This window comes from Lissotriton helveticus, chromosome 8 (assembly GCF_964261635.1).
Source record: "Lissotriton helveticus chromosome 8, aLisHel1.1, whole genome shotgun sequence".
Classification (NCBI taxonomy): Eukaryota; Metazoa; Chordata; class Amphibia; order Caudata; family Salamandridae; genus Lissotriton; species Lissotriton helveticus.
In genome coordinates, this window is record NC_136069.1 from 798,866,785 (window position 1) to 798,894,302 (window position 27,518).

Below are 27,518 nucleotides of genomic sequence, written 5' to 3' on the forward strand. Positions count from 1 at the left end.
AGGGGACCCTTTGGTGGTTACCTGCCCTACCACTGGCTTGACAGTAACTCAGGGGTTACAAAACTCCTTCACCTTCTGGGACATACCTGGCCTTTAGGAGTGGGTGACTAACCTACTCCAAGTGTTGGCCTGGCCAAGATGCCCAGCTAAGGGGATGTCATGAGGGAAAGGGAGTAAGCACTCTCTGTACTGCTAAGACACCTCCACTCTCCTAGTGGCACCAGGTTGGGGTCTCTGGCCTCAGTGTATAAGATTCCCTCCTCCCAAAAGGTTCTGTGGGAGCCACTGACCTCTCCCTTTTCCTGGTCAGCATCTTGCTGTTGCAGAATCTCAAAAGTGGGACGGGGCCGCTGTCCCTGGTACAGATCTTCTCTAGATGGCCACCCTGGACCCAGTAGCTCTGCCATGTAAGGCCCAAGTTCCTGGGGCTCAGTTCCCTCTGGGGCTGACAGTCCTTCTCCCTGAGGAGAGGGGAACGGAGTTGGTTTCTAAGTCTTCTTGCCTTTTGTCTTGGAGGGTTGGGCCATTATTCCAGGCTCCAACTCCTCTTTTTCACCCTGGGCTTGCTTTGCATTGTGCTCTTGTTTTTACACACACCCATTCAGGTACACCCAGCATGGCTGCATGGGTTTTTCCTTTGACATTAGCCCAAGCTGTGGACTCCAGATAACTTCCTAGCAGACAGGCTACAGTAATTACAGAGGATACCACCACCTTATTTTGGCCAGTAACCCTTTCCCATTCTAAGGACGCCATTGCCAGGGGATGGACCTTAGTCTGGTTGTCAGCATTGAGGATTCTGAATGTGTATCCAGTCAGATACTGTCCTGAGGATAATCAGTTTCTCAGTCACCCACCGTAACACTTGCACCTGTATCCCTCGGTGCTTTAACTCTAACCCCATTAATATGGGGCTGTTGTCTATTTCTTCAAGTTACTGGGCCAGACAGCGAGGGCAGCTACATCCACCTCACCCTCAGGGACTAGTGTTGCTTCGGTGTGCACTCTGTCATGGGCAGGGCACTCCTAGGATATCATCTGGAGACTTTCCACTGCATTAGGAACTGCAGGTGCACTAGGGAGATTCTTTTTGGGAAAGAAAGGCTATCCAGTTTGGTGCCTATTGGCTTTGCAATTAAAGCGCAAAACCTTCTTTGGATTCCAGCTCTTACGCTGGTACCCACCCTTGGTCTGTGTATTGTCGGGGCCAACCCTCCTGAACAAGTTTTTTTGAGCCTTTAGAAGACTCTTGGGTCAGCCTCCTTTCCCAATACTTGGGGAGAAGCTGTACCTAGGTCCACCAAGTACTGATGCAAGTTTTCTCAAACACAGTTACTTAATAGATACTCTTTCAAAATCAGATTATAAAGCCCAACACAGTGTTGCACCTTTATACCTTTTAACCAGTCACTATGGGGCAGATGTATCAATTTATTTTTTTGTCGCAAACGCTGCGAATCGCTAAAAAGCAGCGTTTGCGACAAAAAAATAGGAAAATGGAATGTATCAAGAAAAAAGCCTCGCACTATTAAGGAATCGCAAATTTTGCGATTCCTTAATATTGTGTAAGCATTTAAGGAATCTCAAATTGCGATTCCTTAAATGCTATGTATGAAGCATTTAAGTTTTGCGGATTTAGGCTAAGAAATCGCAAATTACCACCAACTTGTAGTTGGTGGTAATTTGCAAATTCTTTTACAAATGCCCTTTTTGCTATTTTTAAAGGTGCCATGTGACACTCATACATGCCCTTAGCGCATGTATGTACGCCATATGCGCACACATGTCAATTTTAGGGGTGCAGCAGGGTGTCCTTAAGACACCCTTGCACCCTTGAAATTATTCTCAATTTGCGATTAGCAAATTGCGAATCGCAAATTGGGAATAAATTCACATTCATTCCTATGGGCCTCCTGGCCCATAAAAATGAATGGGAAATTATTCCTTAATTGCGATTAGCAATTTGCTAATCGCAATGAAGGAATTTTATGAAATCGCTAAAAAATAGCGAATTTCTACATACATACCCTTTTGCAATTCTCAAATAGTGATTCTCAAAAAATCGCTATTTGAATATCGCAAAAGGGTATCTTGATACATCTGGCCCCTAGTGTTTTGACTGAGAAATCAACAAAATCTACCTAGGTCTGAATCGAGCTTTTAAGAGTTTCCCTGAATCTCATCCTGTACACTTCGGTGGTGAGTCCAAACCCCTCTATCAGGGTATCCTTCGTGAGGTCATAGGACACAGCATCTATCTCATCCAGTGTCAGGAGCGTATCCCTGCACATTCCTGAAAACAGCTCCCAGCGTATAGAGCCCCAATACTTCTGGCTGAGTTTACTCATTCTACCAAGTCCTCTCAAAGGCAGTAAACCATTTGATGGTATAATCACCCTCTGTTTATGTGGGGACAGTCCCATTGGAGATATTAGGGTTAAAAGCATCATCTTTCTCCCTATTTATAAATGTGCTGCCATCAGAGATGGGTCCTAGTCCCTTCTCATCTCTTTCCTTTTCTGTTGCTAAGAGTTTGGCCTCTAAGGCTGTCCTCTTTGCCAGTTTTTGAAGATCAGCATCTTCACCGTCTACCCCTTGTGTTGCTATCAGTAGAATTGCAGATGGAGTCATCATCCTCTTCAGCATCCACTTTCCCAGGGTCATTAGGGGTTTCTTTCCCTGTCGTGGTTCTAACATTTTCTGCAAGCAACTCTTTCAGATGTGGTTTAGTGGGTTTAGACCCCATATCAAGGTTCCATGCTTGGCATAGAGCCTTAAGTTGGGCCAACTTAATTATTTTGTAGGGGTCCAAGTTGAACTTCTAGGAGGGACCTGTTACCACCTTCATGGTTTTATAGCAGTTGGGACCTTTTTAGGAATGTAAAAAAAGTTCTAAGTAGACTTTGTAAAATGGGCCAACTTAGTAAAATACTTTTAAATTCGAAATATTTTGAACTGGGTGTCTTACCACATGGCCCTAACAGTTAAGTTTAGCAATTTAGAAAACAAATTGAAATAGACAAAAGATATATGTAGATAAGACCATTTTTGATTCCTCAGTGGAATCCCTTATTAACTGAGTGGTACAGCAAATGTCAAGTCTAGTATCCCACCACTGCACGCCAATGTAGGAAGCTGGTTATTTATATAGCATACCAAAAAAAGGTATACTGTGCAGAGTCCTGGTATCCCTAATAAGTCGACAGGGGCTTGCTCTCTTAGGGGGTAGTGTGGTCGAGCAGCCGTAGGCTTATCAGAAAGGATTGTTCGACATCTGCTGCATGCACACAGACAATAAATGATACACACAACTCAATAAAGAGATCCACACTTAATTATAAAAAATACACTTCTCTTTATATAACTTTAAGCACCAATATCCAGGCAAAAATTGGGGGTGACCTTGTCAAAAAGAGGCACTTGCTGACATTCACCACATGACATTAGAAACTGAATGGATCCCACACTGGGAGCTCTTATCCCAGTATCCTTTCGTAAACAAGCGGATACCTCCAATATGAGTTCCATGCGCACAATCCCCTATGTTTAAATGTGAAATAGCCCCATTTCTTACTGTAATAATGCATGTTACGCTGGGAAATAATTATAAATTTTGTGCACCTGAAATTTGGAAGTCTGCAGATATGTATTTTCATTTCTTGGTATAACGTTGTCATTAGAGGTTCCTCAAGGTCATCATTGTTGGACAGCAGGTTCAGTTTGCAACTTTTCTAGCCTTCACTTCTCATGTAGTTACTGCCGTTGTCCCTTCTCACACACATGCCCCAGAAGGCAGGATTCCCCCATCTTCCATTGAGCTCTTGTGTTTACTGGGGGGCGGTAAATACTTAATGGTCAGAGCAAGCCACGTGAGAATGAGATAATTAGAAATATATGTAGAAGCTTGTGATACCTATATAGACACCCATCTTTGATATTCTTAATCCAATCAATGTTTGGCATGATTCCTCAACTGTTAAAGGACAATGACCAGGCTTCAGTAATGTAGTAGGTTATTACAGTTGAGTTATGAACAGCAGATCACTGGGCAGTCTTACAGCTATTATTTAAATGATAAATGGGATAATTAGCTCCTAGCTGTTCAACAGGATTTGTTTAGCTGTTACCTACAAATTGGCTTATAAACAGACATTTCTGTGTATGTGTCTGTGTGTGTCTGTGTGTGTGTCTGTGTGTGTGTGTCTGTGTGTGTGTCTGTGTGTGTGTGTCTGTGTGTGTGTCTGTGTGTGTGTCTGTGTGTGTGTCTGTGTGTGTGTCTGTGTGTGTGTCTGTGTGTGTGTCTGTGTGTGTGTCTGTGTGTGTGTCTGTGTGTGTGTCTGTGTGTGTGTCTGTGTGTGTGTCTGTGTGTGTGTCTGTGTGTGTGTCTGTGTGTGTGTCTGTGTGTGTCTGTCTGGGTGCCTGTGTCTGTCTGTCTGTGTGCCTGTGCCTGTCTGGGTGTGTGTGTGTCTATCTGTCTGTGTGTGTGTGTCTGTCTGTCTGTCTGTGTCTGTCTGTGTGTGTCTGTCTGTCTGTGTGCTGTCTGTCTGTCTGTGTGTGTCTGTCTGTCTGTGTGCTGTCTGTCTGTCTGTGTGCTGTCTGTCTGTCTGTGTGCTGTCTGTCTGTCTGTGTGCTGTCTGTCTGTCTGTGTGCTGTCTGTCTGTCTGTGTGCTGTCTGTCTGTCTGTGTGGGTGTGTCTGTCTGGGTGTGTCTGTCTGTCTGGGTGTGTCTGTCTGTCTGGGTGTGTCTGTCTGTCTGGGTGTGTCTGTGTCTGCGTGTGTCCCGAATTCTTTGTGTGTGTGTCTGTGTGTGTGTCTGGGGGTGTGTGTGTGTGGGTGTGTGTCCGTGTGGGGGTGTGTGTCCGTGTTTGTGTGTGTCCGTGTCTGCGTGTGTCCCGAAACGCATTATGCCATTTGGATGAACGAAATTAAAAAAAGATCTACTGATTAAATAGACTTGTTTTACATTGTCACAGGAGCGGACGCTATATATATGGTATAGTATATGGGCATGTTGCCATATACTTTGATCAACTGTTGTGAGAAAGTGCCATCTTTTTTGCCTTGGTATGCCCCCACTTTTTGCTGATGTGCGTTGACTGAGCGTGCCCTGGGCTCCTGCCAACCAGGTGCCCAGGGCCTGTGTTACTTCCCTAAAAACTGTACTAAAGCCTAAACCCAATTGGCATCTCTAGCCACATGTCAGCCCCTAGTAAATGGTACCCTAGGTACCCAGGGCATTGTGACCAGAGAAGATCCCTAAGGGCTGCAGCACCTATTGTGCCACCCTTAGGGGCCCTGTACCCCGACACACACACACACACTGCCTTTGCAGGCTGAGTGTCCTGGTGCAGAACTGAACAAAGAGTCGACATGGCACACATCCCTGTGTGCCGTGCCCACAAACCCACTGCCCTGGCATACACCAGCCACACCTCTAGCTGGGTGCCCTATGCCAGTGGTGTGGGCACAGGTGCATGAGCCCTGTGCCCCTACAGTACCCGGGGCCATTCCTGGGCACTGTAAGTGCAGTGATGCCATTAAGAGTATATGGTGCTGGGAGGTTGTCATTACGAATTTCACAGCACCATAATGGCTACACTGAAGGCTGACAAGTTTGATATCAAACTTCTCAGCACATTAAACCCACACTGATGCCAGTGTGGGATTTAATGTAAAATGCACTACAGAGGAAATCTTAGAGATGCCCCCTGAAACCTAACCTACAATCCACGTCTTGTCTGAGAGGCTGCCACACAGCAGACATGTTGCTGGACCCCTGGGTGGAGAGCTCCCGCTCTCCTGGGCCTGCAACCAGGCACATCCTGGGACGAGGTGCCGCGCCTCCTCCCCCAGGATGAGCAGGGGAAGCTTCAAAGGCATTCCGACTTTGTGAGCATCTCCAGACCACTTGCTGCACTCAGCAACTGGCCCCACCAGTTCTGACCCCCACTCTGGCGGGAAGACTGGCAGGAAATCCTATGTCAGAAAGGGGTGTGTGCTAGCCTGTGCCAACTCCCCCCCCCCCCCCCCCCCCCGGCAGGTGGGAGAGGAGAGGAGAGGAGAGGTGATGCACGACCCCGGGCTCCGCCATCTTGAAGATGGGGAGCCCTGCCCAATCACAGCTAGGCTCCTGCCCCCCTCCCACAGGAGAGGAGCGGGCTAGGGGGTGTACCCACCCCAGGACAGGGACCCATTGGTCCCTGCCCTTGCCCTACCTGTAACGCCCCTAAATTTAGTATTTAGGGGCACCCTGAACCTTTTTCCACAGATCCAGATTCCGAAACAAGAAAGAAAAACAAGGAACAAAAAGACCTGCCGCGCAGCTGCTAAAAAGAGGAAGACACCAACTGATTTGGTCCCAGCCCTACCGGCCTGTCGACCCTCGAACCTGCTCCTGCTAAACCCCCGCGTCTCCAGTGGTCAGCAACCTACAAAAACCCTGGAGGACCTGACTGCCTTGTGACTCCAGCAGGGGGTAAGATTTCCCGATCTCAAAGACACCCCTGCACCCGGCGCCCCACGGCCCCCTGTGCCCAACTCCTGGTTGCCTACCTATCCTCCAAGATCCCAACTTACCCCTCGAAGTGTTGGTCGCTCCAGAAGATCCTCCGTCCCGAGCCTGCAGCCTTTGTTCCCTTTTCAAGAACGTCATAGAATAACATTGAGCGCCCGACGGCTCAAAAGCACCCTGCACCCAGCCGCCCGAGTGCCCCTGGCAGTGCAACCTGTATCATATCCTACTTCCCCATTTTCCCTAGGCAAGTGACCAGAAGCCCTGCTCTCACAGCCGGCGTGGCCTGCTAACCCCCTGCCCCTCATTGGATAACATTGGGCCTAACTACCTCTGCACCCGGCCACCCCTGTGCCTCTGCGGGTGTACCAACTGTACCTACCTGACCCTGGGGGACCCCTGAGTCTAAGCCCAGAATCTTAACTTCACCAGTCGAGTACTCACCTGAAAACCGATGACTCACTTTCCTGCCATAGGATAACATTGACTGGTTTGACTCGAAAAATCTTTTACGTGTCAAGTTTTGAAACTTTAAAATATTCCTCTAAAATCAGCCGTATAACGAATTCCGAAGTGCTCACCTGTGATCAGGAGAGAAGCCAGTACTGTACCTTTTAGCCAAGTACTGAACTGCAAAAGTAATCATAACCGTGTTTACTAGTAATCTAAATGTCTTCCATAGGAACCCATTGTCTGCTTTTCTTTGAAATTTCTTGTCTACTTTTGAAAACTTTAAATATCCCTTAAAAATCGTACCAACTACTGAAATGTAATTACTTACCTGTCTTAAGTAGAGATCCCAGTGCTGGACCTAGAAGCCCAGTACTGGATAACAAAAGTATATTTTGCATGCATTTTCAATCTGTTTTTTGGCATGTTAATTTTGATAATTCAGACCTGTCATTTACATATGTGTTAGTAAATGTAGTTATTCTGGTGGCATCCTACACAATCTCCAATGCGCTGCTTACAGTACTATCACTACAGCACTTTGTTCAACCTGCATTAAATATATCATTTGTTTCTGTTCCAGGAAGATGCCCAGGAAGAATTTGGATGGAAGCTGGTTCATGGTGATATTTTCAGGCCACCCAGAAAAGGAATGCTGCTGTCTGTTTTCTTGGGCTCTGGCACACAAATCTTAATTATGACTTTAATAACTCTCTGTAAGTATTTTGAAAATAAATTATCTCCCAGTGTGAAAGTTAATATAATTTCCGTATCTTACATAATTGTGTTTCTCTAGTGCAGAAATGTAATAGTAAATCTTTATTGAAATTAATGTAGAGAACTGGCAAAGGACCATGCTGGTTTTAACCATTTATTACATTATATTGCATTTTTGTGTGATGGCAGTAATTGGGCTTTTAAGGTAGACACAATCAATTACTAGATTACTATTATTGATGCATGCTGTGCAGCCTACCTGCGTCGATTTGCCTTGTGGTTGTATCTAGGCAGAAAGCTACTTTATATGGCAGATTTTGTTTTAGTGCACTTCCCTGTTCACATGTTGCCTCCCTAACTCTGTTCAGTTTTGCTTGTGGTTACCAACTTTGTGAAGAATGGGAAAAAATAATTGGCAATTGTTTCACTCGTTTTTAGGTCTCGGCTAGTAACGCGCTGAAAGCGCGTTCTCGCCAGAGAACTATTGTCGGCGTCTCAGCAGTCTGAGAACACCGAAGTGAGACAAGACCTGGCCGCGCGCAGCATATCCCCATAAGATAACGTTGTGCGCACGGCCAGGTCTAGTCTCCACAGTGCTAATGCAGCCCGGATCGCGACGCGCGCCTGCTGGAATGCAGGGGGAGTCTGCATACCAGCGAGCGGCGCTGCTAAAGAGGAGAGTGAGTGCGGGAGAGGCTGAGGCAGGCTTACAGACGAGGATTGGCTATCGTTTAAAGAGCTCTAACGTGTTTTTTACCACCTTTCACAGGTTTGAACAGAACATTAAAAAAACAAGAAGAACCGCTAACAAAAGCAACAAAAAGGAAGTTCTACAATGGAACCCATTTCCTGTTTTTATATGTTAGTAACACGATCTGATCTTCCTTACACACGCACAAGAGCTTTTACGAACTTGTATTTGCCTATTGTAAAATGCAATGACAAAGGGAGACGAGCGTGCGGTGATGTGAAACGCCGTTCGCGTTCTGCACATCTCTGGGTGGGGTGCGGTCTGGAGCCCTCGGCTCAGCGGTACTGATGCAGCGAGATGGCAGCGGCGATGGAGGAGTCTGCGGCATTGTGTTTCTTCACTCTCCGCCAGTGCCCCGCTCCAGCACAAAGGATGCTGCGCCCCTCCCCTCAAAGTGACTCGAAGAAATGTCTCGCCACTCACCCCTCCACCCAACGCACACAGATTCCTGCTTCTCCATCACTGCGCAGTGGCACGCGAGAGACGTCTGCATAGAGAGCAAGAGACCTCCAACGGGCTAACTAACGTGGGACCGACGAGATGTCTTCACCAGCCTTAGAGACAGCAGCGCCTTTGCCCCCACCTCCCGAACACTCGCTGCTCTGCCTCTTCATTACTGCGCGCTGCGCCTGGAGGCTGGCGCACGAGGGTTGAGTGAAAGTAATTCACAACGAAGTGCAAGCCCCAGGAGAGATGCCTTCACTAACCTCGGGGTCAGCCCTTCCTAACGCCCCCTGTTCCGGTGACAAACGTGTACAGAGAGTGCAAGTGACCACATCGATCTGACAAGTTACTGAAGAAGTGTCTTCATCATCCTCGGTGACAGCCCTTTCGTAGTCCCCCATTCCCCACGCACACCCCGACATCACTGCGCAGTATGTGTGCCACGGCGAGCCGTGGGTTATACAGAGCAGCCTCGGTGACGCCGCTTCCTATTCCTCACTCCATTTTGCACACACACTAAGTGAGCCAGCCATGCCTACCGTATACTCCCTGTACATCCTCCAGTACACATTCCTATTTTTAGACAGCGATGTGTGAAACAAAAGGGGAGCTTGGCCCTGATGGACAAATGGGGAGGCTGGGCCTAATTAGATACTTGAAAATAGAAAGGTGCCCCACCACTTACTTTTTATCCCTCTCTTAAGGAAAGTTGAAGACGCTGTTTGTCGTACTCAACTAAGTATTTTTATTTTTACCAATCAATTTTTTGATTTCGAAATCTGTTTAGTCAAAACAACCTTATTATAAACAGACAAACACATATATACAATATACATTCAACATATAATGTGGCTTATCTACACAACAACGTGTTATCAAACAAATTAAATTCACTATTGACAAAAAGCTGAATGCGGAAACATTATGCAACAGACAGTAATATTTACAGTGTAATAAATGAAAAACACATTATCAAGTGAATAAAACTTTTGTGCAAAACTCAAGAAAATTGGTGAGAAAGTAGGAATAATTAGGAAAGGAACGTAAAGGCAAATTCGAAATTAATTAACAGCCAGCGAAAGCTGGTTTCCAAATTGTCCTTTTCTAATTGGCCGACGCGTTTCGAATCCAGGAGATTATGTTCTGGATTCTCATCAGGGCACAATTATTCTGTCGGGTCTTTAACAGAGACAAATTCGAGGGACAGTTGTTGGTGCAGGCTGGAACGACTCCAGGAGGAGTCAGAGGGGCAGAACTACCGTCACCTGATTCTCTGCTTAGCGGGGGCAGTCGCCTTTAGTTGAAAAAACGGGAATTCTTTTGTTGTGTTTCACTGAGGTTAGGTCGAGGCGCTTCGGATTTCAATCGCTCGGTGCGGGGATCTAGCTCTGCAGGCAAACTTTACTTCAATAGCAAACACATGCGGTTTGAACCGGGCTCCAATTTACTCTGTGTTACTCGGTGAGGCTTTCCAGCAAGCCCGGTTCAAGCCCGGTTCAAACCGCATGTGTTTGCTATTGAAGTAAAGTTTGCCTGCAGAGCTAGATCCCCGCACCGAGCGATTGAAATCCGAAGCGCCTCGACCTAACCTCAGTGAAACACAACAAAAGAATTCCCGTTTTTTCAACTAAAGGCGACTGCCCCCGCTAAGCAGAGAATCAGGTGACGGTAGTTCTGCCCCTCTGACTCCTCCTGGAGTCGTTCCAGCCTGCACCAACAACTGTCCCTCGAATTTGTCTCTGTTAAAGACCCGACAGAATAATTGTGCCCTGATGAGAATCCAGAACATAATCTCCTGGATTCGAAACGCGTCGGCCAATTAGAAAAGGACAATTTGGAAACCAGCTTTCGCTGGCTGTTAATTAATTTCGAATTTGCCTTTACGTTCCTTTCCTAATTATTCCTACTTTCTCACCAATTTTCTTGAGTTTTGCACAAAAGTTTTATTCACTTGATAATGTGTTTTTCATTTATTACACTGTAAATATTACTGTCTGTTGCATAATGTTTCCGCATTCAGCTTTTTGTCAATAGTGAATTTAATTTGTTTGATAACACGTTGTTGTGTAGATAAGCCACATTATATGTTGAATGTATATTGTATATATGTGTTTGTCTGTTTATAATAAGGTTGTTTTGACTAAACAGATTTCGAAATCAAAAAATTGATTGGTAAAAATAAAAATACTTAGTTGAGTACGACAAACAGCGTCTTCAACTTTCCTTAAGAGAGGGATAAAAAGTAAGTGGTGGGGCACCTTTCTATTTTCAAGTATTTTTAGACAGCAGCACAGACATCAGACATGGAAGATGCGCGATTCAGGGAAAAGCCCCCAGTACAAATAGGTACTTCAGACAATATACCATAATACCGATTGCCTGTGCCTGACAGCATTGGCGTTTTTCATGCAAAAATTGATTTACTCTGCTACTTGTGTCACAAGATCTCTTGCACAAACCTTTAGTAAATGTGGGCCTTGCTGTATCTATTGACCCGTCCCTGTCATGAGCAATGCCAATAGCTCTAAGTTTAACAATGCCGAGACCATTGCATTGTAAATGCTTGTATCTTCATGAGATAGTCCAGGGTCCATTTTACAGTGTGTGCGCAGGTACTAGAGGAGCTCCGACTGTTGACAAAGATCTTAAAAAGAACCTACAGTTCCACACAGGTCCATTGCCCACGAAGGAGTACTTACAACTGTTTTTTAATGCTTTCCCTACGTGCTTATTTGCCTACTGCATATCAAAACTGTATCCCTTTTAAGAGTCCTTTCAGAAAGCATTCGTAGCCATGCAGGTATGCAACAGCTTCAGTTGTTTGATTAAATATTTCTGTGCTCTGGAAGTGATTAGTTACTTGGGCTTTCCACTTTTGTAAGCCCTCTTCCGTGTGCTCTTGCTCTAAGGCCCAGACAAAAGACAGTATTCGGAAAACAGTTAGAACTGGATACGGTTGGATAAATCGAAACTTTTGTACAGAGGGATTTAACACTGTCCGGGGCGTGGCTACGTCGCTGAAGATGGCAGATGTGCTCTGTAAGAGATCCGCCGCATATCCTTTGAAATCCTTCATAAGTCCTGTCCTGCGCACCCCTTGGTCTACCGGGCAGCTCAGTCGTGGAGCTGCCGAGGCTGATCCGACCCCGGGCTCCCGCGATCTCCGTCGCGCAGCTGGATTCCGGCACTGTAGGCAGTGCAGGCCCGGCCTTGGCCCGTGGGTGGCAGGGAGTGGCCGCGTACCGGCCTGTGATCCCAGCCGGGCCTCAACGGGGCAACCCCGACAGACTCGCGGAGGCTTTGGAGCCCTCGTGGCCCCTCTGGGCACACGCGCGATGTTGCAGGCCGATCCCTGCCACCACTGAATAGAACTCCGGCCCCGGAGCGATTGATCTTCGTGAGAGTGCTGATTGCTAGTGGCTTGCCCGGGAGCTTATGTTGGAGCTGGGGCCCCTGACTCACAGGGGCAGCAGTGGGTCTCTGTCCTGATGCCCCACCGACCCTGCAACAACCTTAAACCAAGGTAGGCGCTGCAACAGGGGAGCGGCTCGGCGCCCGTGATGGCGGTAGAAAACGCTGACGGACGTCATTTTAATTGCCTAGCGCTATGGGAAGATACTGCTGTGGGGAATAGTGAAGGAAGCGTCACCGCGACGCAACTGCGTATCCCGGATAGACCTTTGGGCCATTATACAGTGGAGCAACTTGCCTCCTCCATACCTTGAGCATGGGCGCGGGCTCTGCACTGCATATTGGAATGGGTGGCTCTCCTTGGCTGCAGAGGAATAAAAGGCCTGGACAGATTCACTGGCAGAAGACTCATTGAGCCCTGTGATCGCACCCTCATCATTGAATCTGCTGATGTACGTCCATTGTGGGCACCCGCAAGACGACTTGTTAAACCTTGGATAGAGTGGCTGTTGGCAGAAAGGGGAGCAGATTTAACAGTTCAAACATATGCAGCATCACAGGATTGGGTAACACATCTCTGATTACACTCAATATTGCCACCTAACCGCAGTCTTGCGCAGTTATTGGGCTGAGTACAGCAGCAGATGCCAGCTACAAACACACACCCATCTGGGGAGAAAAACATTCCTGGACCACTGCACAGTAAAACACAGCCCGCTGTTCTAAAACCATCGGAACCATTACATCTTGGGGCCCGGCAATTCTACATCACATATATCAGTAAGCTTATACGTACTAAGCGACCAGAATCCCTGTGTCGCCTTCCCTGGATAAATGTCCCACATGGGGCACCTCAGATCTGGTACTGGAGGACTGTCAGGCCCGCCACCTCCATTTTGCCCCCAGTCTGACAAGATGCCTGGCGAGTCATCCACAGACAGTATGTCAAATAAAATAGATGCGGTGCTGGACGCAGTCAAGAAGTTGAGCACCACAATTGAGCAGACGTGAACCTCACTTGAAAGCAAAATAGATAAGGTGGCATTAAACCTTGATCTTCTGCATGCAGATCACCGGAAACTTACGGATAGAACTTGCACGATTGAAGCAACAATCGCAGATCTCTCCCTGCAGGCATAGAATACAGAAAAGAGACTCTAAGACCTCATGGCACAAGTGAAGTACCTTGAAAGCCGCGCTAAAGACTCAGAAGGCTGCTTGAGGCAAACTAATGTACGTGCTATAGGCCGGCCAGAAGGTGAGGAAGGGTGAGACACAGCCACCTATACTGAAGACTGGATCCGAAACGTACTACTGGAGGGATTATTATCCCAGCACTTTGTTGTCGAACGTGCTCACCGGGTACCGAACAAGCCCCCCCATCCTCAACCGGGGACGGTCCCGCGCCCATTCCTGTTCCGTGTGCTGAACTACAGGGACACTATCCTACAGGAGACCAGGAAAATGCAAAAGATCCGAGTCGCGAACAGTACAATAATGTTCTTCCGGGACTATACTGCAGCAGTCCAGAAAGAAAGACACTCTTTCTTGGAGGAGAAGCGCAGGCTCCGTCAACTGGACCTCAAGTACTCTCTGCTATTCACTGCTCGATGCGAATAATTGTGAAAAGTAAATCGCGTTTCTATGATATTCAAACTGCAGCATGGGAATGGCTAGACACTTACAATCCTGCTACGGACACCCTCCCCAACATGAAAACAGTGAATCCATACCGAAGTGTGAAGGCAGGGCGGTCTAGAGGGGAGAAGAGACATAGAAATCACTATTCATCACAGAAACTCGCCCCAACTTAGAACAGATGAAGGACCAATGCAATGCACTTCAGGCGGCAGCAGACATTGGTATCTCGCAACAAGACTCGCTTTCGGAGTCCAGCCTACCAGGCGGAACTAGCAATGCGGAATCCGTTGATGGAATCATAGACTCCCAGAACTCAAACACTGCTGGAAATCACACCCCAGACAGCAGAAGATATCATTTAGTGCATTTATCATTGCTCGATGGACCCAATTGAAACTGTTCCAGCGTCGTATATGCAAGTATGATGGAAAGTTCCACTGATTGTTACATATATCTCCCTCGCTACCATGATATGCACACTGTGATATCTGTACCATAGGCGATGTATAGTTAATTAGCAGAATTGTAGGCTGTCAATTCATAGACGCCTGTCCCTCGGGCCCCGGGGGTCGCTTTTCAATAGTCAAAAGGGGGAGTGCTACATTAACCTACACACCCGCTAAGACACATCGGCAGGGTAGGTCCACTCCCCCCCCCCCCCCACCCCCCCCAATCACTTAAGACCAGTTTTTCTATTGTAAGATTTGGACGACTGCCTGTTTGACTCTCGCCGTACTGGCATTTGTATTTTGGTTTCAGTTGTCTCGATGTGCTTCTGTCACTTGCTGCCTGTCCGCCCCTCACGCCGGACCTCCACCCGCCTGATGCCAATGATCCCCAAGAACCCCCGCCCCCTTTTCTAGTGTAGCTCAGCCTCCACCTGTAACATGATGACCACAAAGATATGTACTTGGAACTTGAGGGGGATACATACCCCTTCATGGAGGTATCTGATTTACTCCCACCTTAAACCTTACCATTTCCAAGTCGCCCTCGTACAAGAGATGCACTTACCTGAGGTGATACATTTGCAGAGAAGACGGGTGGGTCAAATTTACGCTACTGGCTATTCTGCTTTTGCAAGAGGCACACTGGTTTGGGTAAGGCCGGGTGCTCTATTTAAAGTGGAGGAATCCCTCATTTATGCAAACGGCCGATATGTTCTGGTAAAGGGGTCTCTCAATGGTAACCCTGTCATAATAGCATCAATTTATTCACCTAGCACTGATCAAGCGCCCTTTATAGATCTCCTATCATGCAAGCTATCGACCTGGCATGGAACACTGATAATACTTAGAGGAGATTATAACTGTGTACTTGATACTTCCTTAGACCGTTCCTTCCACCCCTACCTGGGGCACCAACAGTCTCGGCCATGAAGGCCCTCAATAACTGGTCTAGGCAATGACATTTAGAAGACGCCTGGCGGAACAGATACCCCCCGCCGATCAGGTTTACTCCTTTTACTCAGGAGCTCACGATTTACATGTTAGACTTAACAGGATACTGGTATCGGAGGACCTATTGCCAATCATAACAGAGCCATTATATCTTGGAAGAACACACTCTCACCGTAACCCACACACCATATCACTGCAATGGGGTAATGTCACACCACTAATTCCTAGATGGCATTTACAACTAGACACATTGGAGGACAGACCATTCTGAGATTCCTTGGGGAAGCCGTGTTAAATTATTTTGCTGAAAATGTTGACTCTGCGTCATCAGCTCTGATAGAATGGGACGCTTTTAAGACAGTAGTTAGGGGTCATTACCTAGGTACCCAGGCCGGCATGCACAAGACTCTTGAGAAGGAAAATGGTTTAGCACACCTCGAAAACCGATCTGCTGCTGACCCACGGACTTACGCTAGATTACATGAGACAAGGGCGGAACATGCTCGACTACTGGAGACTCTGTTGCCTCAATTACACAGCGCACTCAGCTCGTACTCACAACTCCGGGGACAAGGCAGGTAGACTCCTTGCATGCTTATTAAGCAGGTAGACGCTAAATCCCCTATCACATCAATTTGCTCCTCACAAGGTATAATGCTTTATTCGCAACAGGACATACATCAGGAATTCACATCCCATTACACCACATTATATAAATCTATAGTTAATATAACTACGGAAGAGATTCACCAATATCTAGCCGATTAATAACCTTGGACCAAAGAATAGAATTGGATGCCGACATTACAATTGAGATACTGGTGAGTATGCGCTCCCTGGCTACGGGGAAAGCTCCTGGTCCGGATGGACTACCATCAGAATTTTATAAAGCGTATGCGGACATGTTGGCATCTCAGCTCAAAAGAGTATTTGATACTTCATGTATAGATTACACTCTCACGACTACGCAGAGAGGCGCTGTTGGTCTCTCTCCCCAAGCCAGGTAGTGATCCGGGTTTGTTGGGATCCTATTGGCCATACTAAACACTGATTACTAAATATTAGCATCTATAGTGGCTGCCAGATTAGCCCCACTGGTTAAGGGCCTGATACAGCCAGACCAAAATGGCTTTGTCCCTACCCTTAATATCTCTCAATATACGGAGACTTTTCAGAGTTCAGGAGTATGCTCCAGCTATGTGGCCTAATCCCGGCTGCAAGGTCCTGGACCTGGAGAAGGACTTTGATTCTTAGGAGTGGCCCTACCTTTTTAGGTCTCGCCTGTCAATGCGCATGCGCATTGAGCGGAGCGAGACTATAGGGGCTTAAACAGAGTTTAACTAGACTGGCAATTTGATGAAGTGCATGTGCGCTTTTGGCTCAATGCGCAAACGCAATGAGTTAAAATACGCGTGCACAGCATCAAATCGCCAGTCTTCGCCATCTGTTCCCCCTCCCCAGCCGCCAGCACCTCCCCTCTCTCTCCCCGCACACAGCCTTACTCGCATTTCTCCTCCCCCTCCCCAGCCGCCAGCACCTCCCCTCTCTCTCCCTGCAGTTTCACGGCCGCCAGGCTCGCATTTCTCCTCCCCCTCCCCAGCCGCCAGCACCTCCCCTGTCTCTCCCTGCAGTTTCACGGCCGCTAGGCTCGCATTTCTCCTCCCCCCTCCCCAGCCGCCAGCACCTCCCCTCTCTCTCCCTGCAGTTTCACGGCCGCCAGGCTCGCATTTCTCCTCCCCAGCCGCCAGCACCTCCCCTCTCTCTCCCTGCAGTTCATTAGTTTACTTTGTGTCAAGCACTCCATGCACTCTGTGTTGCTGTTTCCCAAGAAATTCTCCCTCTTTCACTCGCTGGTGTGTTTCTCTTCATTACTTACCCCAAATGTTGCCCCTCCAGCTCTTCACCCCAGTTGGGTTTTGGGCCCCCTCTTATGTTGCTGTTACCTCCCCATATTGCTGTTACACACCTCCTTTTCTCGTGTAGCTTCCACGATCCGCCCACCCATCCGTGTAAAAAAATAATACTTTACAATGCAATAGGTCAAATAGCTCGATTTTTCAGGACTCAGCTGCCGGGTGACTTTCAGTTTGTCAAATGCGGCTCAGCTCGCTCCCTCCGTCCCACGAAATCGCGCACGCCATCAGACTTCATTGCTATGCGCTCCCGCCCGCCCCCCCACAGCAATGCCAAGAGCTTGTTTCAAAGTGAGATGCGGCCAAGGTTTGTTATCTGGAACTAAGAATTGTCAGTTCTGTGTGTCAGGTTGTGTGTTGATAATACTTACGCTGCACCACACCCTAAGTAGCTACCTTAATGTTAAACAAGCATTGAAAATGCAATAGGTCTGGCAATAGAAAAGTTTGACCTTTTGGTGTTGCAAATGTAAAAAAAAAATTGTTTATATTTTTTGAAATTATAAAAGTATTAATTTTGTTTTTTGTAAAGTGAATAGTTATAAATCTACCAAATGTTACATTTATAGCATTAGTAAAGTTACATGTTTAGTTTTGTCCTTTTTTACATGTATTAATGTGCAAACTCACAATTTTGTGTAAAATGGTATAACTAAAGGATAGTGACCTAATGTTGTTTTTAATTTTTAATGGTAAAAGTTTTTACATGTAAAAAAGGACAAAACTAAACATGTAACTTTTCTAATGCTATAAATGTAATATTTGGTAGGTTTATAACTATTCACTTTACAAAAAACAAAATTAATACTTTAATAATTTGAAAAAATATAAACAAAAAAAAATTACATTTGCAACACCAAAAGGTCAAACTTTTCTATTGCGAGACCTATTGCATTTTCAATGCTTGTTGCAACATTGTGAGGATATGGATCTCCTTCAACTGATTAAATTACTTTGTGCGCAACCCTACATCAGAGTACGCACAAGTAACACAATATCAGAATCCATACCTATTTACAGGCACCAGACATGGCTGCCCCTTATCCCCACTACTATTCTCGCTCGCAATGGAACCGCTTGCCATGAAACTACGTATTGGAGGCAGGGATTGGGATATTCCACTGGGGGATGGTTTCCATGTAGTTTCACTGTATGCGGATTACCTCCTACTAAACCTCAAGGGTTTACACAATGTACCAGGATTAATAGCAGACACATTGGGACAATTTGAGGCTATGTCAGGGTTGAAGGTAAACTGGGCTAAATTCTGCCTCTACCCATTCAGTAGTGAAACTCGTAACCCAGAACTCGTCACTAATAATTTGCTCCTTAATAGATGGGCAGAATTGCCCTAACTAAGATGGTAATGTTGCCTAGGCTCCTATATTAATTCTCCAATTTTCCCATCTATGTCCCAACCAAAACTTGCCATAAACTGGAGCAAATGATTAGGGGATTTATCTGGGGCTCCATCTTCCCCGGATAGCGCTCTGAAAATTACATGCACCCCCCGGTAGAGGCGGTCTGGCTGTTCCTAATATGGAGCTCTACTTCTTGCCGTCTCAGCTTCAGTGGGTTTCGAAATGGCTCGCAGGATTCAATCTAAGCAATACAGCATCGACAATCCCAGCATGGTCTCACTCCCAGATTTATAATCTTGCTCACCCGATGGCCAGACCTCGCACTCCAACACCATCTTATTTGGCCTTAACCCTTCGCTGTTGCAAGCGCAGCCTGTGTCCTACTAAGAGACAGATTCCATATGCCCCAGCATTTCCCCTTTTACTGACCCGAGACATAAAATGGGCACCCCCAATAGTATACTTACATACCGGTATGCTGCCGGGATTCATACACTTGCCGATCTTTACACGGACGGCACTCTGACATCTTTTGACATTCTATCTCACGATTACGACTTACCGGCTGGTCAATTTCTTTTACATAACTCGGTCACCCGATCCCTCATGCTGCCATGGGGAGACATGAACACCGAACCCGAAATGCACCTGCTTATTCAGTATTTGCATGTGATGGGCAACGGAAGTTACATAAAACACTGCTAACACACTCTACAGCCTTTCACGTCCCTCTGCACCCGGTGGGAAGGAGACAGTGAATGGGAAACTATCCTGGCTACTCCTACGCAAATACCACGGAATGCCAAATTCCAAATTATTCAGACCTATATTATACATAGGGCATATTTATCCCCTGACAAAATTAATAATTATTTCCAATTAACCAACTCAGCTTGTCCGAGACGTATGCAAATAGGCGCTAATTTATTACACATGCTGTGGTATTGTCACACATTACAATCATATTGGAAAGATGTGACGGCGGCATTGGCTACATACAGTGACTGAGCCCAAATGCACACATGGGAATAGTGTATATTGGGTCTTTTTTTCCTAGACCCAAGAAGCACAGAGTCACTTCCAGATTCATAGATCTGGGCCTTATTGTAGCCAAAAGACTCATTACCAAGCGGTGGAAAAACAAACACTCCCCTGTCCTCACCAACTGGAAAACCTGCCTGACGGTATGGGCACAGGCAGAAAGCACGGCACTACATAAAGAGAAGATTGCAGGTGGGAGGAAATACCCTATTGCACAGTGCTGGGGCGCCATACTGTCAGAACTAAAACATACAGACCAGGATTCGGACAGTAATGACTTGATAAATGGCAACAGGGACGAGACCGATGCACTTTCATGAAACAGCCTATGACACAGTCCTTATAAATGCCAATGATGCACTGACGCCGCAAGAGATGATGCCTTGAATATATCTGGGGACAGGCAAACATCCAGTTCAACTACCCGTTCAATTTGATGATCAGTAAGGTGGGAGCCTGGGACCGGAGGGTAAACATCTCAATTGCCACACTCCTTTATAACAATGAGAAATGAAACTGATTAGTTTGTTTTATGAAGTTTGTTTTTCAAGTTAATGTACATTGCATTAAGAGATATATTATATATTACACGGACCACATTTAATCACAGTGGGCAGGTCGGATTAGAATGTATCGAGACAACATGTTTGATCCCATTGTACTTCCATAAGTAATATATCTTGTGAAAGTTGTCTAAACACTGTAACAACAGCAGATAACAAAAATGCAAATACAATTTTTTTTTTTAAAAGAAAAGAGGGATTTAACACGGTCACTTTAAGGCATCCGCCTCTTAAGAAAACCTAGGATATTATGCATCGTCAGTTATATAATATTTACTCTTTCTGTCTATAGAGCAAGAAGACATTAGTAATGACTTGTTCTGTTGCAACCTCTTTCTGCAAATATGATTTGAGTTTTTTTTTGTTTTTTTTTTGCCTGGTGTATTTTGATGATTGTCGAGGGCAGTCTAACTTCAGGAGAAAAAAAACGCTTTATAGGTGACTGTCACAGGAGAACTGCTCTAGGAAGGCTTTTCTCTTCGGCAGTGGTCTCTTCAAACCCTAGAAGTGAAAAAAGTCCGTAGTTGCTACCTTGTGAAACTACATTATAAGGATCGAACAGTGTTTGTATCTTTGGTGTTATAGACAAATGTTTGCCTGCATTCAACCAGTACATAGCGAGACAATTAGAAATACTAATTTCCACTTGATATCAAAAGTACAGTTAATGTCTTCCTGATGTACAAAGAAATCCCAAAATGGTCTTTTGGAGGTCAGTCAGTTCATACCTTCGAAATAGCAATGCACTACTGAGTTCTAACTAAAAAACAAACTGGCAAATGTTTCAGGTGTCTATGTGAAATGTATTTAAGTGAAAGTGTGTTAGCCCATCAAGGATCTTCTTTTCATGAACAGTAACCATATGCTGCCCAATTGTGAGATCTTGGAACGCATATAAATTGTGAAATACGTTTTAAAGAATGAGAAATTTCTCAGAGAGAACGTGGACCGAAATGTGTCTAAATCAAAGTACAAACTATACTTACACATGACATACTGACTGTACATAACATATTTGGAGATTTGCAACTGTATGCCTAGTTTAAATAATATTGGGTGCTTTCACATGAGTTCTATCTTCCTTTCCCAGTCCTCTCTACTCCGAATCTATGTGTGCCATCTTTGTGAGGGTACACAATCAGGCCTGATGTTACTTGCCTGATCATAGACAACATTTATTTGACTAAGGTAGCCTTTTGTGCCAGCTGTGCTTTGACATTAATTCTCAGCAAGAGGCTTTTTTTCTATCTGTAATGTGATTGAAACTAAGGAAGTGGGGATTTCAACATCAAACTGTGTGTGAAATGCATCTTTCATTGTAATCACTCTGGTTTTATGAGTGTAGACCTAGGCTTTCAGGTGTAACCAGAGTAAGAGTAGGGTTTATGCAGTGTGTTGTAGTTTCTAAGGATTATGGGTGAGACTGATTTGACCAGTAAGTACAACTTAACTCTCTCCAGGATTTTTCTTTCTTCGAAATGTATGATGTTGCTGTGCATAGGCCTTGTCTGCACAAGGTATTGCACACACTTCAATATAATTGAAAGGGCGTGCGATATTCCACACGGAAGACAACATTGCTCGTTAATGCCCAACCTGGGGACCAATATGAACAGAAAGTTTCAATTTTATTATGACAAGAAAAGAAATGTAGAATGCTTGGAAGTTCCTGGATGGCCTTTTCATTTTTCTGTGGTTTTATAGTTATGTGCTTATCAATTTGGTCGAAAATATATGTTCCCGATCTTATTCAGAATGCCCTGTTTTTGTGAAGTAGTCCTGTAATTTATCCCTGAACTCTAAATTATTCCTTGTAAGAAACCTGTTGGTTTTTATATTGAATTAATGCAAGACTTAACTTACCTCTGTTGTAAACTATGTGAAAAGCATGTATCTCAAAATGGGGCCATAGATTAACCACATTATTAGGGTAATCATTGGAATTATATATACGTTTGTCTTAGATTTTTATGCAATAAACCTGGAGAAAAGGATGAAATGACTCCATTTTTTCAGGTTGTTTTTATATTGTATAGTTTTCTAGAAGCCCAAATTGAACTATTTCAGTAAATATGTACAGCATGTACAAACTGTCAAAGATTGAGAAATTGACCACCTGTTAAAAGGTGATGCTTGATTTAGCTAGGAATTGGATTATTTCACTGTCACCTATTTTGTAAGCCCAGAAGATCATTTAGAACTTTTCATACAGTTTGCAGGGCAAATAATTGTTTACTTATCTTTGTCAAATTGTTTACTTTGATTGCAATTGTGATGATATCTACAAAGGTTTTACATGGAGGCTAGAAAGACTTGTACATCAGGGGTTGTTGGTGTGTATTAATAGTACCTGTGACTGAAGAAACAGAGGTAGGAAAGTGGAAACTTGAAAGTGGCTGTTAATGTGCAAGAAAATTAAGTAACATTAAAGATGTGGTTTTTCAGGTGTTAGCATGATGAAGAAAACAAAGTCAAACTATATCCTTTTTGTGCATTGCAACTTGTTTGTAACTAATGCCTTCATATGCACATATTCAACCTAATATAGTTCTACGCATGTCATGATAAGTAACATTATAATATAAATGTACAGTTGGAACTTTTGTTCACTAGCTTGACATGCTACAATCATTGTCTATGACAATTACAGTTAATTGATAAAGGAGGATCACTGTTGATTTTCATCTGACTTCATGCTGAATAATTTACCAAGTGATTTTTTTTTTTTACTGTAATTGATGGCAATTACATTTAACTTTTATTTCTTAATTCTAGTTTTTGCCTGCTTGGGATTTTTGTCACCTGCAAACAGAGGAGCCTTGATGACGTGTGCAGTAGTCCTATGGGTACTGCTTGGAACTCCAGCAGGATATGTTGCTGCTAGATTCTACAAATGTAAGTAGGAGGATTTGCTGTGTATGGATGAAAGTTCAAATTTAGTGAGTTTTGTTTTATTTGTTTTGGAACTTTTTCCTCAAAAGGATTAAGAATCCCATCCAATGGTTTCAATTCATCTTTATTTTCGACAGCTGTACGTACACCTGGAAATGTTGTGTTAAGGGAAGCAGTCCATGTCTATCCAAGAGAGTTACAAAGTCACAGCCATTTAGAAGCCATTTACTTCTTACACAGTGGAAAGTTTAAATTTATTATGCAATGTACATAGACTTGTGGATGACCTGAAGTGAGTGCAAAATCAGACTTATTAGCTAGACTTCAATGTTTTAACTCCACTTCATCAAACCTCCATTTAATTCTCACTATAACTTGGAATCGTACAATATCTGTAATCACAGTGATGCATTTCAATTATTGTTTTTTCCACATGCCCCTCTAACAAATGTCTGAGTATATAAAAGAGCAGTCTAAAGTGTCCAGAGGGTGACATGCAACAGCATAGAAAAAATCATAAAGACCGTAATTTGGTAGGTGACAACATTAAATAAATTGTGGTTGGAAACCTAGGCCCAATGGTCTTAAGTGCGCCCCCCTCCAAATAAACGTTCTTTGCCACTGTGTTACATAATGGAGAGGCAGCAGTCCTGACTCGATGTTTCCATGTAGAGGAAGACCTTGAAGGACACCACTGAGCCCTCTAGGAATCTCACTGTTGGATGTACCACCCTACACATTCATATTGCCCATCAAGTCCCCCAAACAATTCCCCCAGCACACAACCTTGGATTTAGTAATTGGTTCCCCACCGTGGCCATCGTAGCCACAATCACTCTAGGTTTTTAGGATTACATTGAGCTATGTGAAAAATTTTCCTCTAAATTTATGGTATATAAAGATATCTTGTCAAGACTTCATGAAAACACAAATGGTTGTGATTATTCGGTGAAGCAAGTTGAGGGCACAAAAAGACTAAATATTCACTTTTTTGTAACTGGAGTTCTTTCCTATGGGATTCGGTCTGATTTCATTAAAGGTAAGAAGATATCTCAGAGTAGTCTTCCAAAGTTCTTAAAGGAGCAGGGTCTAGTTGTTGTTTTCTTTACACGAATTAGGGCACAATTTCCTGATTTTGTGTTTTGATCTACAGTGGTATTCAGCATTAGTGTTTTCAGCCAAATGTACTATTGTGTTTAATAATTTTACTGGCAAGTTAATTGTAAATGCATTTGAAAACCTAATTTTTTTTTTTTTAAATTGCATCTAGCAGGTACGGGTACTTGCAGATATTATTCGGTTTATCCATTCAGAGAGAATATCCCTGTTGAGAAACTTGGATTACAAATAAACAACTTTGTCTTCTCATTAGCTAATCTTTAAGTCTCTGGTTTTCTTTAAGCTCTTCACTGTAAAACATACCAGTGAATTAATTCAAAAGAGATCATTGATTTTTTTCCCTAGCAACAGACAAATTGAAAACGAACACATTTTGGGAGATATTCCATTTGAAATAGATTCCCATCGACGACACCAATCACAACAAAAATGACCACATTATTTTCAGTGTTTGTAAATGTCAAAAAGAACCTCTTATTGAATAATTAAAAATGTTTGGACATTGTAGGTGAATTCATGAAACAATAAAAAAATCATATTTTAAATATATCCCAATTTGCATATTTACCACACCAGTGTATCATTTCATCATGTGACTGAACAAATTAAGGACGACAGAGTCTTCCAAGAAAAGCATAAAGTAAAAGACATTCCATAGTACTAGCCCTTAGAAATCTATAGTTGTCCTTAATACCTTTCCCCAGCCAAGTGCTGATTTCTGCTCCCAGTAACCCCCTCCTTGTTATCACCTGTTTGAGTTACATTTTAAACACCCATGGGTTTTAGCTAGATTGCTGAGGAGAAGCAGACGTTGCTGTCAAATGTTAGTGGATTAGATAGTACCCTGAATATTTGAAAAGCTTGCTCATTACGATGTAGGTTATCAATTTCATGTAATATGTAAGACTTTGAAACATGTCTTTTGCATTCCTAGAATGTTGGACTATTTACACATACACAACCTGATTTCCATCAGTAAATCTCGTCTTGCAGCAAAAATCTTTATTTTTTAATCATTCTACCTGTTATCATTAGTTAGGAACTGTATGCTCCAAAATCACTTTGACAACCTAATATCATATTCTATGGAAATGCATGAATCTTTTTTTATAGAGATATATATATCATGCGTGTATGCATTGGTTTATGAATTTTCTATCCTGGAAATAAAACATTTGTTGTATTTTCACTTAAGATCAGTTGGACAAGATATTGGTTTGCTGAATTATATTTGGTGTCCTTTTTTCAACAGCTTTTGGTGGTGAAAAATGGAAAACGAATGTACTGCTAACATCGTTCCTGTGTCCTGGGTATGGCCAATAGTTTTCTTTCAGTAATCCACTATTTGAGAACCTGTATATGCTAAGTATTTGTTGTTCCTAGAAATAAACGCAATTATTTATACAATGATTGTTTATATTAATAGTTTTCGTTTTCGCAGCATGTTTCTTTCCCATGCCCTGCTCTTGTGAATGATACCCACCCTTTAATAGGCCTAGAAACTGTGTATTTCACTGTAGTCTAGTACTTCTGCCTCTCCATATGCCTGACTCCGCTCCGCACATACATGTAATTTATGCACCTTCTTTAACTTCATATTTTGCACCAAGCTGTGTAAACTGAAAGCATCAGAGTCACTTGGCAGCTTGAAGTTCAATGTCTTTTGACTCGCTGGCTTTTTCGCCTGTCTTGTGACCGTCAAACAAAAAAATTACATTGTGGTCCCTCCTTAATATCTATTCTTGACAAATGCAACATAGCTCTAAATCCCTTATCTTTATTAACCAATAAAAAACAATTTTTAAAAAACTGCTCTAAACCCCAATGTAAAACTGTACATGCCATTCAAAGGGCAGATTTCCAGTATGGCCTATAAGACCATTAGAAATGCTCACTCTTTTTAGCTTCTTGTATCATTAGGACGAGTGATTAAAATGCAGTAAAATGTCAAATAAGTCCATATATTGTACTGCAGAAGATAGTATTGCTCTTATCTCGCCATCATGCCAGATTATATTTCCATTATATTTGTTACCGAGGTCTTTAAATCTCATTTAGAATGTGTTTTTGTGTTTCTCTGTAGTGGACTGTCTCTATTAGCTTACAGGTGAATTTGTTGGCTATGGAACATTTCTTATAGTTGCCATCGTCATTTCGGATTATATTTTTTATTCTTCTTTAATTAAATCCTTGTTATTCCACTAGATCTCAATCGCTGTAGTTTGTGTGAAATGTGCCACTATCATGTTCTGCAGGATGTTCTTGAGCAATATTGCACGATAATGTTGCATCAGAAATAAATGCACTGACTTGACATCGGGCTTCAAATTTAGGGACTACGGGCTGTGAAAGGCATTAATACTTAAAGCACTGTATTTGAGGGAAAGTCCTGGTTAGCAGATAAAATTTAACTTGTTTATATTGACTCTCCTAATGGGTTATTAGCAGAAAAACAGCATCATGTTAAAGGCTTCACTGGCATCTTTTGACTAACCAGGTGACTAACGCTAGGTGCCAAGCGGGTGCAGGGCGTTGCGGGCGGTGTGCCATTGTCGCCCCACCCACCTCCCGAGACCTATGGGGAGTGGATCGTTTTTCACACAAACTACACAGGTTCCTCTAAACCAGAGGGAATTCCCACTACTTGGTGGTTTGTTTGTTTTTTCTGCACTATTTTACACAACCGATTTTAACTTTCACGTCCTCTGGTAGGGTGGACCTTAGCGCGCCCACACCGCCGAGGTACACAAACCATGGTTCTGAAGAAAGCCCAGTAAATCTTAAACATAAGGGCTGAAACATGTCGACCCCACGCTAAGTGGAAATAACCAATACATTAACTGGCACATTTCCCTACACATATTTTAACCTTGTCAGACTGACCATTGAATACATTTTTCCTTCTGGTACAGCTCTTTGACAATTTTAATACCACATTTTTCACATCACTGTCACAAAAAATCCAGCTCCGCAGTAATCTGGCGTTGTAGCACACCAGGGAGGCACTTGGCTTCTCCTGGTGGGTCCGATGATGAAGCATGTCACCACCCAGGGTGGTGAGTGAGGGCTTCTAATAAATCCCTAACAATTTCCAATGTGAATTTTACGGGAATATACTGATCTCTGATCATGTGCTAATCTACCTTGTTTTCTTGACACTCTCTTGTTGTTCTACTGGGAGTGGTACTAAGACAAGATGTCTCCCACATTGATGCTCTAGGTCTTAAGCATATTTGAAATATTTAAATATTTGGCCGCTTCTTTGTGTAAGAAATTGGATTATTAATTGGGTTGGGTGAATGCCC

At 43.9% G+C, this 27,518-nt stretch overlaps 1 protein-coding gene across 1 annotated transcript in view; it reads left to right on the top strand.

Annotated features, from left to right (window-relative positions):
• Positions 1-27,518, top strand: part of TM9SF2 (transmembrane 9 superfamily member 2) — a 402,149-nt gene that overhangs the window by 222,965 nt on the left and 151,666 nt on the right. The window contains exons 10-12 of the mRNA XM_078657617.1: positions 7,544-7,676; positions 22,978-23,097; positions 25,466-25,523. Coding sequence (XP_078513743.1) covers positions 7,544-7,676; positions 22,978-23,097; positions 25,466-25,523 — 311 coding nt within the window. The remainder of the gene's footprint in view (positions 1-7,543; positions 7,677-22,977; positions 23,098-25,465; positions 25,524-27,518) is intronic.